The sequence below is a fragment of the Micropterus dolomieu genome, linkage group LG05 (genome assembly GCF_021292245.1).
Source record: "Micropterus dolomieu isolate WLL.071019.BEF.003 ecotype Adirondacks linkage group LG05, ASM2129224v1, whole genome shotgun sequence".
Lineage (NCBI taxonomy): Eukaryota > Metazoa > Chordata > Actinopteri > Centrarchiformes > Centrarchidae > Micropterus > Micropterus dolomieu.
The window spans coordinates 14,405,929-14,433,025 of NC_060154.1; the positions used below are offsets into that span (position 1 = coordinate 14,405,929).

A 27,097-nucleotide genomic window follows, 5' to 3' on the forward strand; every position below is an offset into this window, starting at 1 on the left:
AGCCATAGTGAAGCCTAACCAGCAGCCAAAAACAGTAAATATTCAATATGTGATTATAAGTGCTGAGCAACGATTATATTTTAATCGCAGTTAATTGCATGATTTTCTTGCGATTAACCGCACTGTTATGCGCAAAATTGAATAATGAATTCTAAAGTAGTGTATTGTGCACTTTTTAATTAATTTAAATGTACTGCTCTATACACAAAAGTGCAATAACATGTGGTTTGTAAACACTTTAAAACAAATAAGGTGCTTTTTACCAGCAGTATTCCCTTTACATAGTAGCAATAAAATATTTCTTGTAAATCTCAACTTAAACATTAATGTAATCAAATCAAATATAAAACCAAAGCGATTTGCCAGTGCCAGGGCATAACCTTTTATCTAGCTTGTTAAAACAAGTTACCATCAGTTTTTTTCTGAACGGATATCAGCAGAAACAGTTTTCTTTTAGCAGGGAGCAGCATAAACAGTCTGTGTTCAGTAACAAGTTTCCCTGTTAAGAGTGAGGTGAAGTGGTCGAGCACAAGGCGTAGCGACAAGTGGGTGCGTTCCCGTGAAACTGTTGCGGTCATGCTCGCCTCACACACACACCCGCCAGCTGCCGAAGTTGAATTGTGTTTAACGTTTTGTACGCGACGCGCAGCATAAATCATTGGAAGAGAGACTGATCCTCGCTGTTTGTGAGTTTCCAGAATCTATTACTGTTTACTAAACAGGACATCAACAGGAGGGAATTAGCATGGCAGAGCATCCCTGCAAAACAAGATGAAGGTCCATCAGGTAGCTTATAATTTTAACTTAAGTTAAATAGGCTACAGCTGTGTAGCGCACAGAAGCCGTTGCCTTGGTTACTATCCATAGAGCCTGGCGTTTACTTGCAGAGCCGCTGTCTCCTGTTCACCTGAAAAGCGCAGAGTGACCCCGCCATGCCCAGCCATAGTGATTATATGAATAAAACCTATTCAACTTCTAAAGATGAATATGTTCCGGAGTTTTACTTGATAGCCGCCTAAAACAACTAATCAATTAGGCCTGATTGTCAAAAGCTACTTTTAAAGACAAACAGGTGCTGGTAAGAAATGCATTATAGCATTAATGTACTTTTTTATGAGACAACCGGGAGAAAAAGTGCTGGAAGGTTAGACTCAAAATACCACCAGAACTCAAACTTCAGTAAGTCAAAGCTGCTCCTTTGAGGGTTGCAGGAGGTTAAATGGCCAAAACAGTGTATGGGCAAATCTGGCAAAGTTCAGAAAGACTGGTGTGTGTCTGTGTGTGTGTGTGTGTGTGTGTGTGTGTGTGTGTGTGTGTATTTTGTGTCTGTCCAACACAAAGCTATGTGGAGTGGAGTCTGGTTACACTCCAGCAAAGGGAACACCTCCCTGCCCTGTCTGTCAGCATGTTTCTATGAGTGAGTGAGTGCGTGTGATGCATTAAGCCCTTATAAGGCCGCATGGCTGGTTAAGAGTTACAACAGAGTGAAAAGAGAGCGAGACAGATAGACAGAGAATAAAAACGGGACAGACAGGAACTGCAAGCATGAATGAACAGGGAGGCAAACAAGAAGGGAAAAGGTAAGACTGAAAAGTATGAGACAGAGAGATGGAAAGAGGCCGCATGCTTTCCTCTCTTTCACCCCATTACTCATCCCTGCTCTGACTCTCCTAATCTACGCTCCCTATTCTCTACTCATCTCCTTTCTGTTCTTTCTGCTGTTTTACTCTGAATCCATGAAAAACAGGAAGTTTAAGATGCATTTAAGAACCAAGTTTTTGTAAGTTATTTTCTGACCAAAAAACCCTCACATACACACAAAAAGAAAAAAACTGAAATAACTTCTTTGCATCATTTTACTTCTGGCACAAATCATCCTTGGGAATCAGCAGAGGGTGCTGCATTAATAATAAAACTCAATAATTCACTTGCTTCCCCATTTATCAAGCAGCCAGACACACATGTTTTTCTAATCACCGGGGATAGGGTGTGTGTGTTCACTACTTTCTACAATTCAGGGTGTCCGCTGGTTCTAAAAAAGACCTTGAAATGTATCTTCAAGATCAAGCACACATTGTGACTATAATCTGAGAGAATATTCAGGTTTTTTTCCTGTAAATTTGTGAGGTTTTTTTCTTGTAAATTTATCACTTTAATTTCAAAGAATACTCCCCCACTCCGTAATATTGTTTGTTTTTGCCAACAATGGCCATAATACTAATGTTCGCGCTTTCTATTTTGAACGCCATCTTTAAGATTTCATTCTTACTAGCTGAAAATTACAGAGGCAATTAATACTGGTGCAGCAAATTCCATTTGTATGCAAATTAACAAATGATGTGTTTCCTTCAAAACTGGCAATAACCCAGTGCAACTTAAAATGCTGGGTCAATTTATCGTCACTGTGTTTGACTTTGCATACGCCAGTTAGGCTTTAACTAAGGTTAGATGATTTGTTTTAGGCTTTTTTTTATTGGCAGGTCACTTATACAGACACGCCGTTATTGTTTATTCCCAACGCACACCACCCTCTCGGCCTCACTTGACTAATGGAGATCAGCTCTCTCCATCTTTCAGCTGCTTCACTGACTTCTGAGGCAAACAGAACCTTTTTCAACTCCGCAGGAAGAGAAGAAAAAGACAAGAGGCAGTAGAACGAGATAGATGCTCATGCAGGAAATTGTGTTTAGGGAAATGGCCACTTCCTGCTTTCCTATCCCAACCAGCTGATGAAAGAGCGCCAGTGAAACCAACACTGAAACACCGCCTGTAGATATAAATGCAGCGTGAAGCAACACTCAGCAGTGTACAGTCCCTCGCACACACTGTTATAGTTTTGGCAGCGTCTAGCAGCTGCCCTTATAATTGAACATCTGCTCAAATAAATTATGTTTTCAATTACCTGCATAATTTTAAAAAGACATTCAATTTCCAAAGAAGCACTGAAAGTTTCTTACATAGTTTTATTCAGCCAGTGAGTGTCCTGTTTAGCTATCAGAATAAAATGGTTATGCTATGGTTAAATATGAAGTTAAAATAGTTATGTTGGGACGTTGGGGTTGATTAAGGGTGGGACGTGGTTTAGTCAGGCAGCATCCATCTCTGACCACACCTACACACACACACACACACACCCCCCGGTGTAAGCACTGTACCTTGATGTCAAAGTTGCAGTCGAAGCGCTTGATGAGGACGATGAAGGCGCCCGTCAAGTTGTCCCTCGGAGGGGGCTCGATAGGCTGGCATGCATTTTCTGGCCGTGCCCCAATCAGGAAGCCCTGTGGGGATGACATTATCAGACGTGACATGGTCAGAGAAATACGTGAGGGCTATACATCCAAGTTGAAGCAAATGTCATTCCTTGAAAGTCAAACAGGCAGTGAGGAGTCAAACGAGGAGTCTTTTTAAGAGATTCAAGATTCAACATCAAGACTAACTTTATTGTCCCACGAAATGGAAAATTTAGCTTGGGCTTTCACCCACGCTGCAGCCGTAAAACATTCCACATAACATACAAAGGTGTTAGAGAATAAATAACAAAGGTTCCGAAAAGCACCAATATACAAACAGAAACGATGAGACACGAGCTCATAGAGCCACAGCTGTAGGCTGTGCAGTGCAGTGTGTCTCACAGAGAATGCTTTTACGGTTATTAAGAAAAAATTTAATATTTTCTGGTTTTCCCTCTGATGTCGGACTGGGTCAGTAATTGTCTACAATATAATAAATTAGATATCTGTTATTTAGAGAAAGCACTTACAAGCCCCAAAAAGCAACAATGGAATAGAAATTAATTATGCTACTTATATAAAGAGCAGTCTTTGTTACACAAACAAAAAACCCTTCTACAAAAATGATTGTCTGTATTCAAATTGCTGTTTTTCAAAAATAGGGATCAATAATAATTCATTCAGTTTCACTCATTCCTTTGTCAGAGCATGTCTCCTCTAATGTCAATTGGCTTACTTTCTCACACCTCTGAGGTACCACTCGTCATATCGGGATAATGTCTAACAGGATTCGAGAGTTTTTACAGTGTTCATTATGATTTAGGTCGATAGCTGATGGGCTGTAGGCAAGTCACTAGCTGAAAATCATTTTTTAGAAGTGGCTTCACAGCTACATGACATGTCATCAGTGCTGAAGAACAAGATTCTTTCTGCATTTCTAAAAGCCTTTTGTGAGCAGATCGCAGTCCTTTCCAAAATCACACCGTTTTGTCAGATTTTCGAGACCTGCTTTGTTAGCCTTTATAGTGCTAAAGAGGCTAGACACGCAACACAGGTACCCAGGACCCACTTTCAGCTCCCTGACGCAAAGTCTGAGCAGGGCCTTCTTTGTTCAGCTCCTCACGCTGCTCTCAGATTAACAACATCCAACACAACCACAGATGAAAAACAAACTTGAAAATTTAAAATTACCAAGATACCAAGAGGCAGTTCTGCTGCAGCCCCAGATGTAACACTTTCAAACCAAACATAAATTTAACATGGTAATGCATGCATTATGAATAAAGAACTTTCCACCGGAATGAGAATATTACTAATGCGCAAAAATGGTGTGTGTGTGTTTATATGGCCAGAAATCAGGGCAGCTGAGTCAGTGAACTCTTTTAAATCCCTTCTTAAAAACATACTTTTATAGGAGAGCCTTTCCTTATTCTAGTTGATTTAATTCAACTTTTCTTTTACCAGTATTTTATTTTTATTTTAATTTCTTAAGTTTCTTCCTGCTTTTACCGTGAATCTTATTTGTTTGATGTATTTTATTGTCTCTTGTGAAAGCACTTTGTAACATGGTTAAGAAAAGTGCTCTATAAATAAAGATTATTATTACTATTATTACAAAGACCTGGATGTAGGTCTTTACATGATGTGTATCACAGAGTCTAATAGCTTTCAGTTTGCCCTGAAAAACTCTGGCCCTTGTATTTCCCATCTCTCCTTCCCTCTCTGCTGCTTCCTGTCTTAGTCCAATTTCCAACAACAGCTTTTGAAGTGACAGATGAGAGGGAGATAGTGAGAAAAGGGAGAGAGACAGAGGGTTAGACAGGGAGGCTGACAAGAGTGATAAAGGGAAGGAGAACAAAGACGGAAACGATACAAATATGGAGGCAAAGGGAATCAGAGACCCACTGAAATGCAGACAAAAGAGGAAAACCAGGAGGGAAAAAATGGATGAAGAAAGACAAAAATAGAAAAGGTGAAGACAAAAAGAGGCAGCCAGATGGTTAGAAAAGAGAAAGAGCAAAAGAACCAGAGCAGACAAATGGAGAGGAGATGACGAAAGTAAAATACACAAGAGATGAGGAGGGAGGGACTTAATGTGATATACATTTCTAAATCTCTGCTGCTCTTATGCAAGTGTACTTAACACCACTGTGTGTGTTAGCCAGGGTGGTGGACAGGATGTGTGGACTGCTCTGGGACTCACTCACTTTCAGTTCTCTCGCTCTCCCTTAAAGCCAACACTTCCAGCCTGTATATATAAGGAGAGTCAGCACTTTCTATCTCACACGTTCGCACACAGGGCCGACGTCTGCTAGCAGCAAACTGATTTTCTGTGAGCGTATCTTGCCGGCTGTCACGCTGACATGAATCCAAAAAAGCAGCTGAGCCACATATGGACAATGACCGAAGTGACACATCGCATTTACCACCAAATTGAACCATATTGCACAACAGAGGAGACAAAAGTAGCTGACTGATCACAGTGAAACATTAATAAGATGTGACGTACGAAAGATCAAATTCAGGGAGAAACATGTGAGGAATCACCCACCGCCCGACACCACGTCACCTCTGGGTGCCTCCTCCAGTGCAGCTCTGCCTTGCTGCTAAATGATGTAACTGTGCTACTGCCTCACATTCCTCCTCCTGACTTTGAAACCAGCGGCAAGAGCGCCCTCTGTTGGGTAGACAAACATCTAAAAACAAAAGGCGCCAGAACTGGAGAATGCAGAGAGGAGAGCACTGAAAAACAGGAAATAACTGGGGAAGGAGTGGAAATCCTGAATACGTTGACTGAAAGGAGACGTAGATAAAAATGCTGTGTGTGCAAGGATGTTACATCAAACACCAAAAGACTAATCTAATACCACCTTAAACTGATTTCTGACATGGGGGGTGGTGCGGTGGTTAGCACTGTCACAGCAAGAAGGTCGTTGGTTCAAACCCCGGTTGCCCTGGCTTTTCTGTGTGGAGTCTGCATGTTCTCTCCGGGTGCTCCAGCTTCCTCCCACCATGCAAAGACATGGAGGCTAGGTTAATTGGTGTCTCTAAAATTGTTCTTAGGTGTGAATGTGAGTGGTTGTTTGTCTATGTGTGGTCCTGCGATGGACTGGCGACCTGTCCAGGGTATACCCCGCGTTTTGCCCGATGTCAGCTGGGATTGGCTCCAGCCTCCCGCGACCCTGTACGCAGGATAAGCGGTTGACGATGGCTTTTTTTGTGTAACAATATTTATATTTTATCATTCTGTAGTGCCTTCTTTACTTCTGTTGTCTGCATGTGTCAGGATACACTCATGCCCCTATGAGAGTTGTGAGTGTTATCTAAATCCAACATCACTAGGACAAAGTCCTATGCATTCACACCATTCTGTGTTTGTTTGTTGAAAAACTATAAACCAGAATGCCTGTGTTGTAACAATGTCAAACTGAATTCCCCCTTATTGCAATAGTCTTGAGCCAAGGTGTCAAAGTTTGGAAAAACATTAAATGAGGACAACTTCTTCATAATTAGCATGTGATTTTGAAGTAGGGTAATATTTTAGCACACACATTCTTTCCATTTGCACAATTAAACAGTGGCGTGTCTCATAGGGAAGTGATGAGAAGAGAGAAACATGACAATTATGTATCTTACGAAATTACGAAAGTATATGTGGAAACTTGTAACATAATGACCTCCTTTATAATAAAAACACAAGGCTTCCAGTGTGAGGGCACTTAATTGGCTGAATGTTGGAGCTCCCATCTGTTATCATGGGGAAGGGGGGCTTAACAGCAAATGTAGCTGGGGACACACTGATCAAACTTTTCCCTCTCCTGATACCACAACTTATCTGTCGATACCAAATACTGATCTGATGTCAGCGCTCTTATTTTCCTAACTGAGTCGAACCCCTTTGGCTGAATAAATGTAATTAACAGCAGAAACTGAAATTTTAAAATGAAAGTGACAAAGACACAGACAGGCCATGTCATGGCAATACCCAATAGTCTTTCAATTGAGAAAAAGTCAAAATATTGCTAGTTTACTAGCAGTTTACAAGTCTAAAGCTGCCTTTAGTTTGTCTTTCACTCTCATGGCGTTGTAAGTGGGATTTTCTGTTTTTGCTGAATTAAAGAGGGAAGAGGGGGAGATTTCTCCAGTGGACGTTTCCGAACTACTGCACAGAGATTGCACTTGATCCGCTCACTAAACGTCTCGCTGAGGTCTTGTTTGCAGATTTGCTCTGGGTTCACATGGGGGGAAAAACTGAGGTATCAATATCCTGCTCTAGCCTGACTGGGGCTTCCTGTAAGCAGATTATAGCTTGTGTGACCGCACACTGGGATTCAACGATTCCCCACTTTAACCTGCCTAAACCACTGCAAAACCTGCTACCTGATGCATGTCCACAACAGTATATAGGCGAAGCTATAGAGCTCGCTTTCAGACAAACAGACTAAGTTTCAAGTAGCTTTGCTCTCTGCACCCAGAAGTTTTAATCATTACATTACTATAATAATAACACTATTTACTACAATGATTACCAGGGTCCAGAGGCACTGACCCTTCACCTTCTTGCTGAAACATATCCTGGCACTGCACTCAACCTGGATATGAATGCCAGTGAAATGGGGCGTCTACAGTCTAAATGTAACAAATGTGGGTTTGTTTCCAGGTCACAATGTAAACTGGCTAAGAAAATGTGGGTGGGGAAAGTGAAAAAAAGCTAACACTAGCTTGTAAAGCTAGTAAAGTCACAGGACACAGACAGGAATGATCACTATCTTCTGTAAAAAATCTGATTAGTTCATTACCATACATTTACCAGAACCAGTCACAAGACAAATGACTCAGGTAAGTGGTTTTATTATTTGCTGAAACCAAAAGGATGAACAATAGTTGTCATCACACCTTTGGCCTTTAGCAAAACAGAAGTGGTTCTCAAATTAGAGCCCAGGGACATTCTGGTGTCCTTTAAAGCCTTCCAGGTTTTCTAAGTTTAATTTAAATACATTTGAGCATGGAAGTCCATTCTTGACTTTGGGAACGGTATGTGTGACAACATAATCTCCGCTTACAAGCTTTTCCCAAGTTTTTTCCGAGCTTTACTTTTCCTTGAAAGCTTTCTTTCTCACACATGGTTCACATGACGACACCTGAGCTAGTTCAATGTGCTGATAAAGACACAGTGAACAGCTAAGAAAAAGCTAAGTGAACCTTTGGCCTATTTTGTCTAAATGTCAGTACAATTTAATTCACTTGAAATAAGTGAATGTAGTGGGTTACACACAGGGCTAACACAGACATATGACCATTCCCTCACAATCATATCTACGAGCAAGGTGGAGTGTTGAGTTCACCTTAACTGCGTGTCTTTGAATTGTGAGAGGAAACTGGAGCAACCGGGGGAGACCCATGCAAGCACAGGGGAAACAAGAAAAAAAAAAAAAGTTGAGTGGGAAGTTGATATACAACTTCCCACACAAAGGACGCAGCCACATCATGCTCAATGTAAAAGCATATTTCGCACAAAATGTGATACTCAAGGCAAGATGTGATCCTGCCGCCTCTTTATAAACTCTTCCAACAAGCAAAACAACTTCAATCAAACTCTCGTCTTTAGATTTCAATCAGAGCGTGAGTAAATAACTGCAGAGACGTTTGTGGAAACAGTGGTATTTACCAAATTTTTTAACCTTTATTTATTCAAGGTAGATACACTCTGCCAACAAAATTAGTCAGGTACTCACACAATATTGAAGGAGATTTAGATGTAGGATCGTGTTGTAGAAGTGAAAAGCCCTCATATAGAAACATAGAAACCAGGCTTGAATGGTAAACAAAAAGGAATACTTATATTTTTACAGGGTAAGTAAATGCTTCAGAAACTTTACCAAACTTAGGCCTCTTCCACTGTTGCTGTCCTATGCAAACCACAAAGACTTTCCTAAGGAAACCCAAGCATTTCTTCTCAGACTGCGTTTATAGTTCAGTCTATAATTGTGGAAGTGAAAGCGGGTACAAAAGTGGAATAAAAAGTGCCATGTGGCGTGTCAAGAATTTGCTAGAAAAAGGGAACACAGTTATTTTAAGATGTATAATATCCAAATAAAAATTCACAATGCTGAATCTTGAGTTAACAGTTTGTATCCCGGTCCTCACTTTCTTAACCTTCATTTACTGCATCTCCTGTAATTAAGGCTGAACAGTAGTTAATTAATATGGGAACCTTTAAACAATTCTGGTACGGCTGCTGCAAAACTTTGCAGAACTTTTATACACTATAACCAAAGTGTTAAATTAAATTTGAATTAATGCAAATAAATTACAGGTCTACAGTACCTTTGTGACCAAACAGGGGAAGTGATTCTACCGACCATTCATACGGTCAACCGATATGGGTTATTCAATGGCTGATTATCGATATTAAGAGAGCAGGGCGGACAACGGCCAATATATAATCCCGATAAAAAATAAAAAAGTCATGTTTAATTCTATTGTCCCATGCAGAGTACAATCTAATGAACATGGTTATCTTAGCTAGTAACTTAGCTAGAATTTTTATTGATTACTGAAATAGAAAAATACAGTGGGGTTATGCTGTAGATTCCAGAACGTTTCCAGAATGCTTCCGGTAGAACGACAATGATTAATCAATTAGTTGTCTACTATTGAATTAATCGGCAACTATTTTGATAATAACACTAGCCAGAAATGGTTATAGATTAGATTTGTTGTCATTTAGGATGGGACAAATGTGTTAACATTCACCACCTCCCCAAAACACACATGGGGGAGAGATAACATTGTGCCACAAGTTCTGCCTGCAGATGTGTCCGCAGACATTTTCTGTTTATCGGCTTTGTGAGCGCAGACATCGACCGATTATCTCAAAATGCCAGATATCAGCTCCGATTATTTGGCCAAACAATTAATCACTTTATCACTAGTTCATACAAATTTAAAAAGTGTTTCTTCATCAGTCACCTTTTCAAGTTAACATTTTGATGTTGCCTGATTTATCAACAAACAAACAAACAAACAATCTTTTCAGTGTCCATCCAATTCATTCAAATATTGACTGGGACACACAGTTTAGACAGTGTGATAATTCTTTTTTACTTTAATTTTAAACAGGCTGCTATGCTATATTTTACATTTTAACTCCACACTGATCTCCAAAATGTACATTACTAATATGTACACATCAGCAATCAAACACAGCATAACTGTTGCATACTGTGGGTGTACACAGGCTTGCAGTGGCCCTGCATTGAGACCATGAGGCAACTGTAAACTGCTCCGGTTGTGTAAGTAGAAACAGGCAGGGCTCTGTTTGAAGCCTCATTCCCTGTGGGGAATCCTCGGGAGACAAACAGGCTTGTGCTGCCTTGTGATGCCAGAGGTTTCTCCAGGCGTTATACAGCTGCAGCAAGGCTACAACATTTCAAGTGTGTTTATCTCAAAATAATTAAAGGGTTACCAAGAGCATAGTTAAGAGCATATACACATTACATTTCACAAACTACTTTATAACTCACTTTTAGCTACAAAATCAGAAAGGTAAGTTAATCACTGAAGTCCAGGGGTCTCATTACAGAAATTTCTTGTCTCAGTTTGGGATGACATTTAGGATGTTGGTTATGATAAGCACATTTCCCGCATTTAGAAAAAATCCTATCTTATCTTAGGATAGGGATTTAGCTATTACAGAACAGCCCTAACTAAAGAATTTCCTAAATTAGGAATCCTAAATTAAGATGGCCTGTCCTAAATTTAAAAAAAGCAGAACCACTGTTCTCAGGTCTGTATGGCAATTACAATGAAGATGGGGAACAACATGAATACCAAATAATTATGACTGAAAGGCTACTCGAACCATATGATGACGTTTTTACATTTCCCGGACCGTGTATTAATGGGTAGGCTATATATAGACTGCCAAGATGATTACTTTTGAATTTGATCAATGTGCTACATCTCTTCAGACTGACTTGCAGTTGAGAAATCTGATCTTTTTTGGTGAATTTAAAGACCAGATGAAAGACTTGGAACTAGATGCTATTAATCGTTGTCACTGCTTTTATAAATAATTCATTAAAATAATTTAAACCCATGTACAAATTGTACTTTTAAGTGGTCAAAGGTTATACTGTTTAGTTGTGTATCTTAAGAGTCTTGTTAAATGTACTTTGCTGTTGTGGTTGTGCTTGGTGTTCGTATTTGCAATTCAATTCAGCTTTATTGGCATAAATGTTTAACAACAATATTGCCAATCTTTCAATATGTGTGTGTGTATGTATGTATATAATCTGTCATATCTGCCAATATGCTGCTATTTTGACCAGGTCTCTCTTGAAAAAGAGGTTTTAAATGTCAATGAGATCACCTGGTTAAATAAAGGTTAAATAAAATTTTAAAAAAAATGTAAAATCTACTTAACGACTTATTGCTAAAATTGAAGCTAAAATGTAATGCCTTGTCCATTATAGCAAGCTAGCTAGCCAGTGACAAGTAAAGTGAGAAAGCCAGGCAGTCTAGTGTTAAACACAGATACAGGCTTGAAGAATCAAGTTTACATTTTTAGTTAGGATTTCTTTAGTTAAGATAAGATGCAAGGTCTGAGATAGAATAGGACAATGGCATGAATTTAAGAACTGCTTCTGTAAGAGAAAGCTCTCTCTTTGCAACTTAAGATAGGACAAGCAGTTAGGAAATGTTTCTCTAATGAGACCCCAGATGTACTAAGGCCTTGTAGTACGTGTGCCAATTTTGCATATGCATTTGTGAGAGAACTGTTCCATTAGTAGGTGGGGACACAGTACATGTGCTGTATGTGAAAAGAGGTTTTATGTATTCAGGTTATTCACTCTCACTCACACAATCTGTATGAGTCAACTTTCATCTGAACAACAGGTGCAAATAATGCTGGTATATAAAAGAGGAGGTTGTGGTGGGGAAAACAAAAGCGAGACTTCAGACTGCATCAGAAACTGCAACATATCTTGAGCTATCTACAGTGTGTATGCATAGTGAGAAGTTGGACTAGTCCACTTTTTCCGCGAATTTGTCTCACTGACCAAAAAGGTATTACCACTGTTTGATAAACATGGCACATCTTCAGCATGGCCAGTGAGGGAGACGGGAAGTTCTTCTTGACTCCTCCTTAATCTGTGATAACTGTGTGGATGGTAATTTGGTTGTATTCTGATGTTAAAATCTTGCTGAGTGCAAGTACAAATTACAGTGGTCTGTAAAGGCTCGCCACCAAACGCAGTCAAGACAGACGCAGACATAGGCAAGGCAGAGGAGGGTAATTTTAAAATGGACAGATTCAGTTTAGCCCTCAGGGACTAGGGCAGCATGTCTACATAGCAAACGGCCTCTCTGCCTCGACTAGACGGCAGCAGGACAGGAGGTGAGAAATAAGATGCAGATTAAATGTGAATTTAAGACTTAAGAGGCATTAATGGAGAGACTAAGCCATTTCTCAGCTTTTAGAACACAAAATCTTACATAAGACTAATATATCATAATCCCTGCTGTTTGCCTGGATTTAGCTGACACATCATTCAGAACAGCCTACCTTTAGTGTGGGCCATATCAAAAAACACGAAAACATATACTTTCCACTTATTCAATACACACACACACACACACACACACACACACGTATATCTTGCTATAATGACCTTGACTAAATACATGAATTAATTAATTCTTTGACCCTCAACTGAACTGCTGTAGTGAAAGCTGGCCAAGCTCCCTTTATTAAAAAATGCCTATTCTGAAATTGTAAACTGTAAAATGTCAGAATTTGCTTTTACAATGCTAACCATCATCTCCAGAACCACAGCCATAATTCCTAAAATGTAGCATGGGGCCACGACTCATGTGACAAAGCCAAAATTGTGCTGTGTGTTGCTGCCATGGCAGTGTTATCATCCTAAATATAGCATACTTAAATTGAGATGTGTGTGGCACTAATTATGAATGTTCAAAAACACAGCACTTAACATGCACATACACACAAACACTAAACAAAGTACTTTGCCATCAGCTTCCTTCTGTGCCCCAAAAGCCTTTGTACAACAACAACAACAACTGGGCTCTTGACTGTGAGGAATGCCACAATGACCAGCTTAGATAGCAGACATGAATCATCCCTTCTGTTTGTGAGCTTTGGGGATCAACCAGTGTGTGGGTTGGCTGGGTGGGGGGTGGCACACAGAAACCTCACAACACACATTATTACAAACACAGAGCAGTAATGTTTGGGAGTGGTTTCATGACATGTTATTAAACTTACATGGTGTTTCATTAACTTCCAACCACAGTTGAATTTGAATATTTTTTGCAGCAGACCTACAATGTGTGCTCTTCTATCATTTTGAAGAGAAGGTGGCTGCTGCAACACATACATTGACATTTATATGGACTTGAAAACCATTTTGAATGTTTTTCAAAACTGACCCAGATATTTGCTGCTCACTTACATTACTAATGTAAATAAATCTTTACCAGCATTCATAAAACATCCGTAACATTATAGTTGTTTCCCGGTGTTAGTTTGTGCATTAAAAACACCTGTAAATCAATTAATAGAAAGTTCCAGTCCAGTTAGGACTAAAACAATTAATAGAAATATTAGCAAAGTCGCAATATGGCCATGTGCAATATGCAAAAGCATTTAGAGAATGCAATTTTTGATGAAGGTAAAATATGTCAACATATCAATGAAGCATTGTGGTGCTACAGAGACACCCTGGCCTACGAGTCATATTCTCCAGATGTAAGGGACCGTGCTTATTCGGTACAGACCCCATCAAAAATCCGATCGTAACCACTTCTATAATTCTTTTCAGGGAAAATTACATGCAAAAATTACAGTTTCCCCACTAAAATCATTATTAAATTAATAATACCACAATATCCATCAAAAAAAAAAATCACAATAAGTAAGTCCAGTCTTTATAATCTTAATGCTGAAGCTATCTTTTTGTTTATATCTGTTTATATTTTTTTGCATTTATATTTCAAGTTTTCCTTATTCTAACAAAAAGCAATGGTTATTTTGCTCACTTCCCAGTTCATATATGATCTCATCACAAAAACAATGCTAAGTCAGGAATATCTACTTCCTCTTTACTCACTATCTTTCTTTTTTTTATGTTTTCATGCTTACACTTTGATTCAGTGAGGCTGTAAAATGGAAACATGCTGGGGGGAAAACATCTCATCAGAGATCACGACAGCCTTTGAATGATTTAGAAACCGTTCTGCACTCACCTTCAGTCCGTCGCTGGGTAGCCGATAGCCAAACCGTGCCGGCAGGTCATCAAAGTTCTCTGTTTTGTTGTCAAATGAGTACTGAAAGACGGCAAAAGACACAAAACCAGGCCTGAAATACCTATCATGCTGCTATTGATGACCTGTTTGCAAACAAAGCAACATTGGAGGTGTGTTTCTACGTAGGTGGGGGTGGAACACCATTATACTGTTGTTATACGTTTCTATGTATGGCCCTATAAGTATTGAGAATTACTCACAGCGGCGATATCTGCCTCCACGGGCAGCAGGTTGAGAAAGGCGAAGATCTGAACAGTGAAGATGGTGTAAATCTGCGTGGCCGACAGCATCAGCATTCCCAGGGACAGCAGCATCTTGGCATCACGTTACAACCCACCGCTGCTATGCTGCTCACTCATAAAACATACACACACCAAATGACCATGCACACTGGCCTGCAGTGGAACCGCCTGCTGTCGTCACACCTAGAAAAGACACCAACGTTTGTTAATTTAAAAGAGTGTTGAAATTTAAACATTAAAATATATACATTAAAATGAAATTCTAAATAAGGAACAAGCACCTCAAACATGTATTCTGAAGAATGCTTGTGTCAGATGTACCAACTCCTCACTCCTGTCATGTACACACCCGCATTAAAACAAACTTTTCAAGAACATTAAACCAGGAAGACAGTTTGACACAAGCTGTAATATTTTAGTTTACTGTACAATACTTGAACAGGGTGGAATTCTCTACTTGGCAATGACATTTCCAGGAAAATTTGTGTTGTCATTTGCTTTTGTCATGAGTTACAACCGAAGAACTTTCATTTGCAGGCTTATTGAAATATTATAATCACTGCTTGAAGTGGGGCAGTACGCTCCAGTATGGAGTACCGACACCTCAACATTTTACTCTTTGGCGTACCGGGACATTTTCTTGCGTACCGAGACTTCTCCCAAGCTGCCAGTACTCTCCTCTGCCCTCTCCATATCAGGTTCTCTGGGTGCTACGTGACGCTCACCTGTTCCCGTTCTCGCCTGCCTGCTAAACTCTGTCGGTGGAGAGACGAGGGAGAAGAGAAGCTCGGGTGCCTTTCAAGCAGCCGTGTGCTGAATGTAGTTCGTCAATGTCACTTGTCGTGAACTGACTAATCACAGCCTGGATGGGGCGGGACATTTAAAAATATAGACAGATAGGTGTCACTTACATTGGGGACGCTGGGGACATGTCAGAATCTGAATATCTCCATCACTTTTTGAAAGCTTTTGTTAAAAATGTTCTGAACAACAGCAATAAGAGATGTTGAATAACAAATGAAACAATGGACAATAAGAAAACATGCAATGCAATTGAAATATAGAAGAAACAAATCTGCAGTGTCCAAAAGCTGATTACCGCATTAGATTCCATTATATTTTGAATGGTCACCTGCCACCTTAATTTTGTTCCCCTTCATATAAAGCCAGGCATTTCCACCATAAATTTTTTGTCCAACAATTAGCTGTGCTGGGATTCAGCTGTCAGCGCAGTGGACCGTTTCATGCCATTACCAGGTGTTTGACTTGTTTGCAGCAATGAGTGCCCTGTCCAAGCCTCAGCCTATTCGTAATCCTGTGTCTGGTCGATTAGGGCTGCACCTAACGATTATTTTCATTGTCTGTTATCTTCTCAATTAATTGATCCGTTTGAGCTTTTTGGTCTCCAAACTGACCGAAAATGCTGAAAAATGTCGATCAGTGTTTCCCCAAGCCCAAGACAACATCCTTAAATGTCTTGTTTTGTCCACAACCCAAAGATATTCAATTTACTGTCATGGAGGAGTAAAGAAATCAGAAAATATTCACATTTAAGAAGCTGGAATCAGATAATTGACATTTTTTTCCTAAACAAAAAGACTCAAATCAAAAAGCCAATCTGGGGGACTAATCTATTTAATACTACGCGATGCGCCAGCAGTGCGCTGGTAGATCTGAACATCTTGCTAGGAAAGCTAGGAGGGGGCTAACAACAAGGTGTCAGCAGTTTGGAGGTACTTCACACTTGCTACGTCATTAAGTTCTATAGCTACTTGCAATATCTGCAAAGCCAATGTGTCGAGGGGTGGCGGTAGCAGTACAAAATATTGCACAACCAACATAATCAAGCTAGTCCAGAAACATCAGGACATAGAGCGAACAGCTTATTCATTTTACACTGCTATCAGATCAGTACACGGCATCGGCCAATACCCAAAGCCCAGGTAATTGTTATCAGTATCAGGATTGAATAAAGTCAGATCAGTGAATCCCTAATCAAAATAGCTGGCGGAAGTTGAATTTACTGAAAATTCAGAGCTGATGGTTTGGACAACAGTATGCGCTCAACAGTTTGTCAGGATAGTGTCAATGATACCCCTCCCCACTCTCACTTTCCACTGTTCTCATTTAGATAAATTAAGCCTACCTGAGAAGTGCTTACCCATATTTTCATTTGAAGAACAGTACAAAAGCAGTGTTCATTCTTTGGAAACCATTGAAGACAACAGAAAATCACTGACAAGTGACAATTTTTCTGTGAGTAATTTTTATTAAGCTAGTGCCTAGTGTCAGGACTATCTTGCTCCAGGCGTACATCAACATAAAGGTTACAAGCTCACAAAGTGAGGGGCAGCGTGTGATCAGGTCAGGAAAAACCAACAGCAAAGTTCTTTCCAGGCTTTAGACCGCTAAGCTGTGTTATCCAGCTACAAAGCAGGGAAATAGTGCTTAAGGATTACATGGTGCTGGATTGTTGTGTACATTTTGAAAACAAAAAAATAAAAGTTTTTTTAATGAAAGCAAAACATCATGGGTGTGTGGGAAGGGGCTGCACTTGCTCATTAGAGTATTCCCCAAGATTTCCTGTCTTTTTCACTTCATTGCAATGCCACCACATGTTCAGGTTATATTAGTGTATTCAATTTGGCAAAACTTATTATTGAGACTAATTCTTTTTTTAAAGCAGGTGCATCCTTAAAGGGTAACCTCTAAGATCCTGACTGTCACACCGTTGCTATAAACTAAATAAGCTTTTGTAAACATCTTTAACAAATACTAATTGTCATATTCAAATAAAAGTACACTTTTATGGTTAAATTTATTTAAAAAAAATACATCTAATAAAAGTAAGTAACAAAACTAATGCCCAAAACTGATAAGCCCACTGATAAATCTTTGAGCTAAATATGAGCGAGTCCAGATCTATTCATAAAATCACACCTGCTTTATCTGCACAACTCACTTTAAAAGTACTGAGGTTTAATTCTAAGCCCTAATCGCATCTGTGTAAAACTGGAGGGAGGCTTTGTTATGTAACTTTCCATCCCTACTGTCCTACTAACACTGCTGCTGCCATGTCCCACAAAACATGGTCTTACATGCTGAGCTCCTCCAGTAAAGTATGTTGCTCTGTGACAGCATAGAAGGATTTTCTTAGTCAAGATTTTTTTTTTTAAATAACCAACCACCTAATTAGCAACACCATTAAAAGGGTTTTCAGAAAAGGTACTGGGGGGGGGGACACATTTTGGTAGAGCAAAGTACAATTTTTAAAAGTGCATATTCATTTATTTACCCAAATAAAGATGACACCTTGAGGTGGGCAGTGTGGACAAAAGCAGTAAAATTCACAGGGTACGAAAATCTAACTCTTGATAATTCAAGGATCATCAAAAGACAACAAACTAGTCTAAATTAAATGTGGAAGATGTGGATCAAATATTCTATTACAGTTGATGTAATTTTTATTGCAAGATTGATATATACCATAGTACAGGAACTATAATTGAGGAACTGTTTACACATAAAATAACATAACGGGAAACCTTTTTCTGGCAGAATTAAATACCCAACAAATCAAGGCACTTCATTATATTGATGCAAAAAACAAAGGAATCCAATGTTGCAATAAAACAGTCCTACTTACTGATTTGTGACAGGATATATAACAGTGACAGCTGCATTGTATAACTGTTATATCAAAGAATTACAAAGTCTTCGAATATACATCATCATATAGCCCAACCCAACGTTTTGTTACACTAAATGTCATTTTAATACAACATTTCATTGAAGCGTTTTAGATTATTACAGCCTGTAGTGTGGTTGTTAATGTTACGTTAATTCAGAATGAAAAACAATAGAAAAAATAGCTAATTTAAAAATATTCTTATTACCGGTACATGAAAGGCACACACAGTGTGGCAGGACGGCTAGAGACATTACACAGTACTGGCCGAGACAAAGGGTCTTTCTAATAACAAAGAACCAAAGGGGAAGTGAAAGCAACAACCACTTTTGACTACTGTAAGCTGGTGATGACCAAACATCAAATGACTGCAATATAATTTTCTTAAGAAAACACTGTGGTAACAGTGAGATGGCTAAATGTACAAACCATTGTGCTTAGAGGCAAAATACGCATGCCAGAGTTGCCAACAATAACCGAACATCAACAACAACAACCAACAAAATTGTGTTTAACTTTTAACCCTAAATTCGAGTGACTAATGTTGGGATAGGGTTTACACCCGGAACAGTTTTTACAAAAAAAGCTAGCAGCGTTAATGTCAAGCAATGTCAGATAGCTACAGTCCTCTGTCGTAATACACATCAATAAATAAGTGTGGTCTGGTGTAAAAGGTGTGCAGCTAGCTACAAAAACAGAGTGTCTTGTACCCGTGTTAGCATGATGCTAGCTGGCTTGTCGTGGGTGTTTACCTTTATTTCTGCCTGGAGGTTTATCTTGTCCGGGAACTTAACTGCTGGCGTGGACATCGCTCTCCTTTACTACGCATCGTATCGGGGAACATGAACAACACCAAAAATTTTGGATGAACTTCATACCGTTTGAACGGTGGGTACGAGAAGATGTTACAGTTTAATCCCCTCCGCTAGCTCCTTCTTTCATGTGAGAGCGCAAACTTCCGCCACATGCACCACTCTACATTCATCTTCCGATTGGACGAACAACCTGTCAATCATTCCATACCGGAAATGACTCCAGACGTAAACATATCCACGTGATGGCCATTTACTGCCTTTTACAGTCGCATGATCTGCCGGAACAGAGCAGCTAGCCTGTGTTTACAGATTAATCTCAGCAGCATCAGCGCATTCTGAGATTAATTGGCAGATGAATGGAACATTAAAAAAACTATATATTTTAAATGGAAAAAAATTACATGCTCTTTTCATCAGCACAAATGTTGTCACCCTGCCTCTTCCAAAGAAGGCTTGAAAACAGCTGACACTTTTAAATCTCTAGCACCCTCTGTAGTAAATGGACTGCATCTTCTTTTTAGTGGATCCTTTGTGTCTTATTGTCTAACTCTATGTAATAAAGTGAAGAAGTGTTTTTCCCAAAATGCTGAACTATCCCTTTACAGCTCCCAAAACCTAATTGGTCTGAAATAAGGCAACATTTGACTCTCAAATCATATTTTACCTGATGGAGACCTTGCAACATCCTTTTGATAAAATCACTCATCAAATATCTTTAAGGTACAGATGTCCCTATTGTTAAACTCTCTTTGCTTACTAAACTACTGCTGATGTTTGGCTCCAGCGCCAAGAGGAAATGCCACAAAACTCTAGATTTGTCATCTCTTTTTTTTGTAAGTCTTTGAATGTTGGAAGAAATGATCTGGAAGTGAACTGTAATTCTATGTACTGCAGTTTTTGATTATTTGATGTGATGACGAATATTTTTGGAAGTTTGCTTGTTTGCTTGCAGCCGAGAAATAGATGGGAAGATTGATACCATGTCTATGAGTTCAAGCCTTTTTATATAGATGCCAAGGACCATAGGTGAAAGTAACAAAGTTTATTTACTAGATAGCCTTCTAATAGTTACTTCCATAACATACAGCAAATTACTAAAATCTGATTACAAACTGCCCCGTGACCCTGTACGCAGGATAAGCGGTTGATGATGGATGGATGATTACAAACTCTCAAGATTACAAATTACAAGATTACAGTACACATAAAACATTAAAACTCTGATAACATCAAATGCCACATTGTGAAAGGGAACACTTTTATAATGAATAGTTAACCGTGTTGCATCTTTTACTTAGGTAACACTTCTGAGTACATCTTTCACTGCCAAGGGCACAAGTGAAAAATATTAATATTGTAGAAGGTTCAATTTAATCATCCATAAAATAATGGAAATTAAAGTGCTCTTTCCTAACAAGCAATTTTTGGTTACAGAAAATAGAAATAAATACCTATAAAATAAAACCAAAAATATCAACAACATAAAAATATATTTCATAATAAAAAATCTTAAATAAAAGTTGAAAGGAATAAAAAGGAGAGAATGTGCTCTGCCACAGGAGCCTAAAGGGAGTCTGCCTTTCTTTTATTACCCTTAATGGATTATACAACATTCATCTACCATTTCTATATCTAATTTGTGCTCAAAAAAAAAGAAATCATTCCAACTGGCACATCTTGAACCTTGAGAAATGGAGTCACTGTTTGCTACGAGCCAAGATTGAACACAGAAACACAGTGGAGAGCTTCGGGCTTTAAAAGGTCAAATGCAAATTAGCAGTTCCCCTGTAAAACTATCAAAGAACATTTCAAGTGGGTAGTCTTTTTGTTTCCCACTAAAAGGCAAAGTGAAGAACTGACGTAAGACTGTGTCAGGGTTGGTGCCACATTTCCAACTGGAGATGCACATAAATCTGTTTACACTTAATGTTCAGTAAGTTAGTTCAGATATAAAGTAACATGTGTACAAATGCTGAGATAGCTTTCTTCTTTGTGCTTTACAATGTACTCAATATATGGGCATGTATACGTTTGTACTATTATTGTTTAGGGGGGGAAGGGTTCGGTCTCTGTAAAGTCATTGATGAGAAACATTTACCACGTATTGAAGAAATCCTTTCGAAACCCAAATGGATAAACTTTAAAATTTCCACGCCAAAAGCATAATTCAAGGTTAATCAGCTTCTGTACAACTGACATTTTAGATATATTATGTTCTGGATATAAAAGCTTTGTCTTCTGTTGACCCTCCCCAGCCAACTCCTTTCCCCATGACTTTGCCTCTGACACACCCTCCTGTGTTCAACCCAAGCACCACAGAGGAACCACCAAACAGACGGAGGGTGGACGTCCTTACCATGAGGGTTTTCATCTGCTTCGAGGGCTCCTGTGAGCCTTTTGACGTCCCTCCAGATCAGACTGTGGGGGCCATGAAGCAGATGGCGAAGGTAATAATGAGCTACAGAAGAGGCCCATTGCATCAATATTTTCTTGACATGGCTTGACTTGTTCTGCATGATTTGGTCATATTACTGGAGGGAAAATAATGGGTTTATCATATCTTTGGTCCAATGTTGCTTGTAATGTTGAAGTACTATGCATTGCAAAAATAGTTTTACATATGCATTTGTGTGTGCATGTAATGACAACAAATGTCAAGAAAAAGCTAAATTTCTCCACCACATGAGACATTTTTCATTCAGCTCACACGAGAAAGCAAATGAAGCTACAGACACTAAACATGGTCTGTCAAGAACTTTGTTTCTTGGTCACAATTCAGTACATTTCCACTCTGTCCCTCTCTGTAGGATAACTTTCTTGTGCAACTCTCCGATGACAAGCAGGTCCAGCAGTACCTGGAGCTGAGCTACGGCGGTGCAGCGCTGCAGGACAGCTGGGCTCTGTGCGACGTGGGCATCACAAGTGGCAGTGCCATCCGATGCCTGATAAAGGTATTAAAACATCAAAAGGGTTTAGAGATTAGGAGCTGTGTTGGGATTTGCAGTAAATATTGAGAGAGGATGCTGCATCTTTGCTCTAGGCCTATACTTCAGAAGCTGTTTTTAAAAATGTGGTGTTGGAAAAATTATTTGCGCAAAAAAAAAAAACATTAAAGACTGTATGTTAATTCAGAAGACTTCTGTAAGTGAAACATTGGAACACTTTATCGCTAATTCTATCACAACTTTCTAATCAATTCAAATATTTTATGAAAGTGTAATGTCAACTCAGACGTCTTATGGACTCAATTCATTTTTATGAGATTCTATTGCCATAGACAATTATTAATTCCATGGTTGTCAGAGGTCACTTATACAACTTGCACACTCTTGGAATTTGTGCGTATTTAGTTAATTTCCTTATGTTGTGCCCACATGTTTCCCCTCACTACATACATTCACTGACAGTTTACTTCAAAAACACATTGTTCTTAATTTTTTTACTTCAGGGCTGCTAAAATTCTCATCTTGCTTACATATTCATTACTTGAGATTATTTCTGATCAAAGACATCCTTCTTACAGTGAGTGAATTTTGTCTCAAGCTCGTGCACTAATAGGGAACAAGATGTTCCCATGTGAGCAGCAGCTTGGAGGGAAATTAGTTTATGTCTGTCTGAAAGCTTTAGTTTGTCCCCATTACTCAGTTTTTAGTATTGGGACACATTCCAGGCTCATCACCAGGCAAGCTTGTGTAAAAGTTGACTAAAGGATTTAACCTCCTCTCATAAAAATAGTTGTTTTATATTGGCTTATATTGTGTTGGTCCAGTTTCCCGCTCCAGACCTTTGTATGCTTTGACATTTCACATCTTTTGTTTATTTTAAAGATACATTTTTGGCCACTTTAATGGGTCACCCTGGTTCTTGAAACTGTACAACCTACAAAGTGGCAATTAATTTACATACTACAGTACATTCTGTCAACCACAGGGTGGCAGCAAATTCCACTTTGCTTGTGTAATACCTTTGCTATTTTTACATTAAACAAAAAGACAGATTATATGTATAAAATGATGATTAAAAATTACAACTCCTGTCACTTCAAATTCTTGTGTTTACTAGTAATTCAAATATTTGAGTTGCGATGTAATGCACAGTACATGGTGGTCATGGAATGCCTTTCATCCAATCACAACAGTTATACAAACAAATGAAATATAATTAAATTAACTAAGAACGGCGCGGCGGTGCAGTGGTTAGCACTGTTGCCTCACAGCAAGAAAGTCGTGTGTTCGAACCTGTCCCGGCCTTTCTGTGTGAAGTTTGCATGTTCTCCCCATGTCTGCGTGGGTGCTCCGGCTTCCTCCCACCGTCCAAAGGCATGCGGACTAGGTTGGTAGTGTGAGTGTGACTGGTTGTTTGTCTATGTTTGTCCGATGGACTGGTGACCTGTCCAGGGAGTACTCCGCCTTTCGCCAGATGTCAGCTGGGATTGACTCCAGCCCCCTCCAGCCCGTAGGATAAACGGTTGACGATGGATGGATGGATAAACAAGTCAAGATAAAATAGGTGAAAATAAAAATAGGCCTGACACAGTGCTTTACAATATAAACACATACAAAAGTTGAAGAAAAAGATAGACAATGGCATCACACAGGTGGTTTATGACAATCAATATATAAAACAAAAAAATATGCATCACACAGTAAAACCTTTATTGTAAAAATGTGTCTCAAAAAGTGAGAAAAAACAGGAATGGACTCTGGGGGCTGGATCTCCTCTGGCAGATTGTTCATGAATGTAGGAGCCCTGACAGCAAATGCTGAAACTGACTCATGTACCTTTCACATATATTCAGTTGGCTGTGATACTTTTTAAAACAAACACAGGGATTCATCTTGTGACTTCAGTTACTATTTTGTCTTATTAACTGCAAGGCCACTGTGCAATTACAATTCTTTTTCAGAGTGAACGAAGGCCTGTGATGCATGTGTTCAATGCTGTGACAGGAGAAACCTTACCAATCACGGGAAGCGAGGCTCTTCTGCATATGTCGGTTGCTGGATTGAAAACTGTGGTGTCCATGCAAAGCTGCCTGCCTGTCAGCACCTTCAGACTGAGCACCCCTGCTGGTGTGCAACTCTATGACTGCAACCAACTGCAAGACTATGCCATTGAACTCGGTATGGCCTGCTTTCTGTCTGTGCTGCAATATGATTGATGTGTGTAGTCTCATAATGAGTGCTGTGTATACCTAATGATTTAAAAATGTGTAAATAGTCGAGCGACATTTTAATTCATTCACTGACTACAGTTAGATATCATATTTTTTCTGGGCTTTTTGTTTTATAATATCTCCAATGTGTGCTAAATGGAGTTTCTTCTACCTGTGTCTCTGTCTCACTTTCCCCTGTAACTCAATGGGTTTTTCTCAGTGCTGGTGTCTTTAATCTGACTTTTTGAATGGTTGGAACATATTTAAAGTCAAATGGGCATCTATTATTGTTTTTAGGTTTGTAAGGTGAAAAAAGGCTATATTGTTTGCTGTCAACAACTATAGTAATGCTCACATTACTTGACAGGTTTCATTTGCTGCGTGGCCAGTGTCAACAAGGTATGAACCTAAAAGCATATGATAAACAAAATCAATAGTTTTAATCTACAGATTCCCTTTCATGTCCACTGTTTCAGATTTCATTACAATCTCTCCGTCTTAAAGCCATGCAGAGGCGAATTTGACGTTAAAACAGAATTCATCTATTTTGAAATACATAGATTTTTTTTTTATTGAACAAAGGCACTACTCTCCGTTTGGACACATGGGATGGGTGGGTGGAGTTCCTCCAGGGTTGCCTCCTGGGCCACAGAATGACAGTCCAGAGCCACCTATCAGAGAAGAAGCCAGTAATGAGGTCAGAAATTCTCTACGTGAACCAAAGTGATAATCTCACACACAAAAGTCAATCTTTGACTTCAATCTATTGTCCTGCTTTTCCAGATTTCAGCTGCAGGTAGCACTCTGCATTGCTGCCTCTTTAGGCCATCTGGATCTGGCAGCCTGGCTGCTGAAGAGGGGGATGCATGCTGAGGAACCAGTGGGAGTCCATCCGTTCCGCCAGTGGTGCAACCAAACCGCTCACAGAGACACTCGAAAGTGCCCCATCCACATAGCTGCAGAGAGCAGTCAGCTCCTCATCCTCAAATTATTTATCACCAAGAACCTTTTGACTTTGTCTTGTCGGGACCCTGGAGGTCGTGACCCTTTGAAAGTTGCTATTCAGTGTGGTCACAGGGATTGTGTGCGCTACTTAGCCAACAAGCTGTGCTCACTAGTATCCCTACCAAACATGTCGCTGCCCATGCGTCTCTACCTCCAGATTAAACACTGGGTGAGATTGGGACAGAAAAGGGCAATCTCCAATCAATGCCAGCACACCAGCACTGCCCTCAAAGCCAGGGTGGGTGATACGTTGCTGGTAGATGGCTTCAACCATCAAAATATGTCTTCCAAATCCAGGAAAGCTCTGATCAAACCAAGTAGAGGAATCAAGGCCAAAGCTTTGCAGCCTTTACCTCCCATCAGCAACTTACTTTCAGCATCACACCTCACTTCCAAAAGGGCACTGCCCCAAATACCCAGCCTGCAGTCTGTGAACCCTAAACAGAAAAAGCAGTACCAAGATGTTAAAAGCGGCCTATTGGATAAAATCAATATTGAAGACAGAAGCTTATGCAGGGGCAAGTTTATACTCCCGCCGATAACCAGCAGAGAAAGCATTCCCAGGCTGGTATTGGTGGGTGCATCACCTAAATCTTCCCATATTCTGACTGAGTCTTTGGAGTCCTTCTCTCACCACTGTGCTGACACACCAAGAGAAAACGCCATATACTGCTTGACTATAGCCAGGTCTTTATCCTTTGTAAAGTATATGTTCATGTGCAATAAAAACACATCCTAACGGGTCTCATAATTGCCATCTTATTTGAGGATCACAGCAAAGATTGTATATCAGGGATGCAAAACATGTTTTACTTGCAGTCAGATTATTTTACGCCACATATCAATTTTGTTGTACGTAATTCAGTTTGTTACTAGTTGCTAATTCAGTTTTCAGATGTACTTTTGTGTAAGCGGCACATGTAGAGTAACTAATCTAAAGTAATTAAGTTAAATGTGCTGTAGGGGCTTTTACATTTTACATTGTGTGCTACATTGCTGGATTTGGTGGGAAATCTGAATATCTAAATAACTTGATGGCACAACAGGAGATTTGTACTATACAAATCAGGAAGATGTTGCTCTGAGGTAATGTGTAAGAGAAAGGAAACATGTGGAGAGATGGCAGAAGTGTTCATTTGGAGGAAGACCTGCACTAACTGACATAAAGATAAAACAGAGAACTAAAATACTGACATAAAACAGATTGATTGTCTCATTTACACACTGTAGTTATGTACCAGAGTTTCACAAATAATTGATTAATAATTGATAAGGACTATTAATCAAATGGTACACCTGACAGTTTATGTTTACTGTGTGTAATACATGTTTCTCTTATACAGTACGTTCACAGAGAAGCCTTGGTTGAAGCAGCTGAGCATAGCACGAACCCTGATCAGGAAACGTGTCCACACCTTGGCAGAATGCCCATCCTGATCTTTCACTGCCTGTGGACCTCCCATCGACTGCCTGACACACTGTGGACAACGAAGAATCCTTCAGATTGACAACTGAGGAGTGTATCTAAACCTGTCTGTCTTATGTGCTTAGCAAAATCTTTGCCTTTTATTTGCTCGTCGCAGAAAGAGAGATAGACAGACATTATGACTATAGAAATTTACTTTTTA

At 39.5% G+C, this 27,097-nt stretch overlaps 2 protein-coding genes across 2 annotated transcripts in view; one reads left to right on the forward strand and one right to left on the reverse strand.

Annotated features, from left to right (window-relative positions):
- The window catches only part of rnf13 (ring finger protein 13), a 45,632-nt gene extending 26,180 nt beyond the window's left edge, over window positions 1-19,452 (reverse strand). The window contains exons 1-4 of the mRNA XM_046050502.1: window positions 19,247-19,452; window positions 14,765-14,989; window positions 14,505-14,585; window positions 3,156-3,278 (exon numbers count right to left, since the gene is read on the reverse strand). Coding sequence (XP_045906458.1) covers window positions 3,156-3,278; window positions 14,505-14,585; window positions 14,765-14,878 — 318 coding nt within the window. The 5' untranslated portion in view covers window positions 14,879-14,989; window positions 19,247-19,452. The remainder of the gene's footprint in view (window positions 1-3,155; window positions 3,279-14,504; window positions 14,586-14,764; window positions 14,990-19,246) is intronic.
- LOC123971283 (protein ANKUB1-like) lies at window positions 1,546-26,906 on the forward strand. The gene is made up of 7 exons (XM_046050001.1): window positions 1,546-1,580; window positions 21,565-21,756; window positions 22,117-22,260; window positions 24,216-24,432; window positions 25,047-25,161; window positions 25,248-26,156; window positions 26,813-26,906. Exons 2-7 carry the CDS (start codon window positions 21,580-21,582, stop codon window positions 26,904-26,906), a joined length of 1,656 nt encoding a protein of 551 aa, XP_045905957.1. The 5' UTR covers window positions 1,546-1,580; window positions 21,565-21,579.
- Window positions 26,907-27,097: the final 191 nt, after the last annotated feature.